The following is a 3,266-nucleotide window of genomic DNA, read 5'->3' on the forward strand; positions in this document are numbered from 1 at the left end:
AAAAAAAAAACTTCCTCCCTCATCATAAACGGCACCGACCGCCACTGGGTGTTGTCATGTTGTAGAATTTTTTATGATAGCATATTATGACCAATAGGGTTCAAGTCTACCACTTTATTAAACTAAGAAAAGACTGAACTTTGATGACAGAATTGTTACCTTGTTCACATGTCAGCTTATTATGGTTTAGCTAGCTTCACCACTTCTAATGGTTTAATCCAACAGCTCAACAATGGGAGTGCACCAAACTGCGCTGTGGAGAAACGAGGTTGGCGGAGAGCAGGTGCCACTGCTCTGACGACTGCCTGGGTGCTGGTGACTGTTGTACCAACTTCAAACATGTCTGTCAAGGTGAGAAGAACTTTATGAAATGTACACGTCAATGTACACATTACCATGTATCCATGTATCCTCAATAGCTCAAATGTTTGCATTGAGACAGATTTGGAAGAACACTTGATTTGAAATGATGAAATTATTTTTTTCCTTCAATTTTCTCACTTGTACTTGTTTTCCCATAAATGAAGGAGAGACAGAATGGGTGGCAGATGACTGTGTGGATTTGACGAGCCCTAAATGTCCAGCGAAGTATGGTTTAGCGCATTAAGGAATGCACAAAATTGAAAAAAACAAGAATGCCAAGATGATTAGAAAAGGCTTCAATATCTACCTGAATTACTAAACTAAATGTAAAATGTAAAATTCTACATATTTTCTAAATGTTTCTAAAAATCTATATTTTTACCCTTAGCTTTAAACTGCAGCCGCTGCTCCTCATCTCACTGGACGGCTTGAGAGCAGAGTATCAACAAACATGGAGTTCCCTCATCCCCGCCCTGGACAAACTTAGTGAGTCCCATCATCCCTTTGTCAGATGGGATCAGTTTGTGCCATCATCCCTATTCAACTGCCTTAACCATACCAATGGGCTTGCACATAAGGGCTCATCTTTGTCCTTATCCCTCTAACAGGAACCTGTGGCACCTCTGCACCTTACATGCAGCCTGTGTTCCCCAGCATTACCTTCCCTAATCACTACACCATTGCCACGGTTAGCCTCATATCCTCACACACAAACCCATTGTTATGCACAATGACAGGCATTTTTAAAGACCCACAGAATTGTATATCAGCCAAAAAGGGGATATCAAATATACAGTTGAAGTCGGAAGTTTACATACACTTAGGTTGGAGTCATTAAAACTTGTTTATCAACCACTCCACACATTTCTTGTGAACAAACTATAGTTTTGGCAAGTCGGTTAGGACATCTACTTTGTGCATGCCACAAYTCATTTTTCCAACAATTGTTTACAGACAGATTATTTCACTTATAATTCACAGTATCACAATTCCGGTGGGTCAGAAGTTTACATACACTAAGTTGACTGTGCCTTTAAACAGCTTGGAAAATTCCAGAAAATTATGTCATGACTTACTTCAGAAAAGCTTCTGATAGGCTTATTACATCATTTGAGTCAATTGGAGGTGTACCTATGGATGTATTTCAAGGCCTACCTTCAAACGCAGTGCCTCTTTGCTGACATTAGGGAAAATCAAAAGAATCAGCCAGACCTCAAGAAACAAATTGTAGACCTCACAATCTGGTTCATACTTGGGAGCAATTTCCAAACGCCTGAAGGTACCACGTTCATCTGTACAAACAATAGTACGCAAGTAAAACACCATGGACCACGCAGCCGTCATACCGCTCAGGAAGGAGACGCGTTCTGTCTCCTAAAGATGAATGTACTTTGGTGCGAAAAGTCCCAATCAATCCCAGTGTCACGCCCTGGCCTTAGTATTCTTTGTTTCCTGTAATATTTTGGTTAGGTCAGGGTGTGACAGGGGGGGTGTTTGTGTCATTGTCTCGTCTTGGGTGGTTGTATTGTATAGGGGGTTTTGTAGAGGTTAGTGGGGTTGTGTTCAGTGTAGGTGTCTAGGTAAGTCTATGGTTGCCTGAATGGTTCTCAGAGACAGCTGTCTTTCATTGTCTCTGATTGGGAGCCATATTTAAGGCAGCCATAGGCATTAGGCTATTGTGGGTAATTGTCTAGTGTAGTGTTTAGTGTCAGCTACATTTTTTTGAATAGCTTCACGGTCGTCTGTTTGTTGTTTTGTTGTTTTGTTCGTTTCATAATAAAAGAAGATGTCTTCTATCACGCTGCGCTTGGTCCACTCTTTCTCAAAGTTACGACGATCGTGACACCCAGAACAACAGCAAAGGACCTTATGAAGATGCTGGAGAAAACAGGTACAAAAGTATCTATATCCACAGTTAAAACGAGTCCTATATCGACATAACCTGAAAGGCCACTCAGCAAAGAAGATGCCACTACTCACTCCAAACCCGCCATAAAAAAAGCCAGACTACGGTTTGCAACTGTACATGCTGACAAAGATGGTCTTTTTGGAGAAATATCCTCTGGTCTATGATAACAAAAATAAGAACTTTTGGCCATAATGACCATCGTTATATTTGGAAGGAAAAAGGGGATGCTTGCAAGCCGAAGAACACCATCCCCCCGTGAAGGACGGGGTTGGCAGCATCATGTTGTGGGGGTGTCTTTGCTGCAGGAGGGACTGGTGCACTTCACAAAATAGATGGCATCATCATGAGGTAGGAAAATGATGTGGCTATATTGAAGCAACATCTCAAGACATCAGTCAGGAAGTTAAAGCTTGGTCGCAAAATGGTCTTTAAATGGTCAATGACCTCAAGCATACTTCCAAAGTTGTGGCAAAATGGCTTAAAGACAAGAAAGTCAAGGTATTGGAGTGCCCATCACAAGCCCTGACCTCAATGCTATAGAAAATTTGGTGGGCAGACACTGAAAAAGCGTGTGCGAGCAAGGAGGTCTACAAACCTGACTCAGTTACACCAGCTCTGTCAGGAGGAATGGGCCAAAATTCACCCAACTTATTTGTGGGAAGCTTATGGAAGGCTACCCAAACGTTTGACCCAAGTTAAATCATTTAAGGCAATGCTACCAAATACTAATTGAGTGTATGTAAACTTTTGCCCCACTGGGAATGTGATTTTTTATCGTCGTTTTCTCTTTCCATCCTTTTCCCCCCACCCCCACTTCCCTTTTTCCCCCACCGAAAAGACTTCCCATTTTTTTCATTTCCCAGCCCAACGTTCCCTCACTTTCGTTCGTTTTTTCCATTTTCTTCTCCCACCCTCAAACCCACCTTCTCCCCAGCCCCCAATCCCCCAAAAACCACACCAAACCAACCACCCAACTAGAAAGACTAGAAGAAAC

At 42.1% G+C, this 3,266-nt stretch overlaps 1 protein-coding gene across 1 annotated transcript in view; it reads left to right on the top strand.

Annotated features, from left to right (window-relative positions):
• The window catches only part of LOC111955485 (ectonucleotide pyrophosphatase/phosphodiesterase family member 3), a 28,661-nt gene that overhangs the window by 2,754 nt on the left and 22,641 nt on the right, over window positions 1-3,266 (top strand). The window contains exons 3-6 of the mRNA XM_023975710.2: window positions 226-351; window positions 528-588; window positions 752-849; window positions 972-1,051. Coding sequence (XP_023831478.2) covers window positions 226-351; window positions 528-588; window positions 752-849; window positions 972-1,051 — 365 coding nt within the window. The remainder of the gene's footprint in view (window positions 1-225; window positions 352-527; window positions 589-751; window positions 850-971; window positions 1,052-3,266) is intronic.

The sequence above is a fragment of the Salvelinus sp. IW2-2015 genome, linkage group LG31, assembly GCF_002910315.2.
Source record: "Salvelinus sp. IW2-2015 linkage group LG31, ASM291031v2, whole genome shotgun sequence".
Lineage (NCBI taxonomy): Eukaryota > Metazoa > Chordata > Actinopteri > Salmoniformes > Salmonidae > Salvelinus > Salvelinus sp. IW2-2015.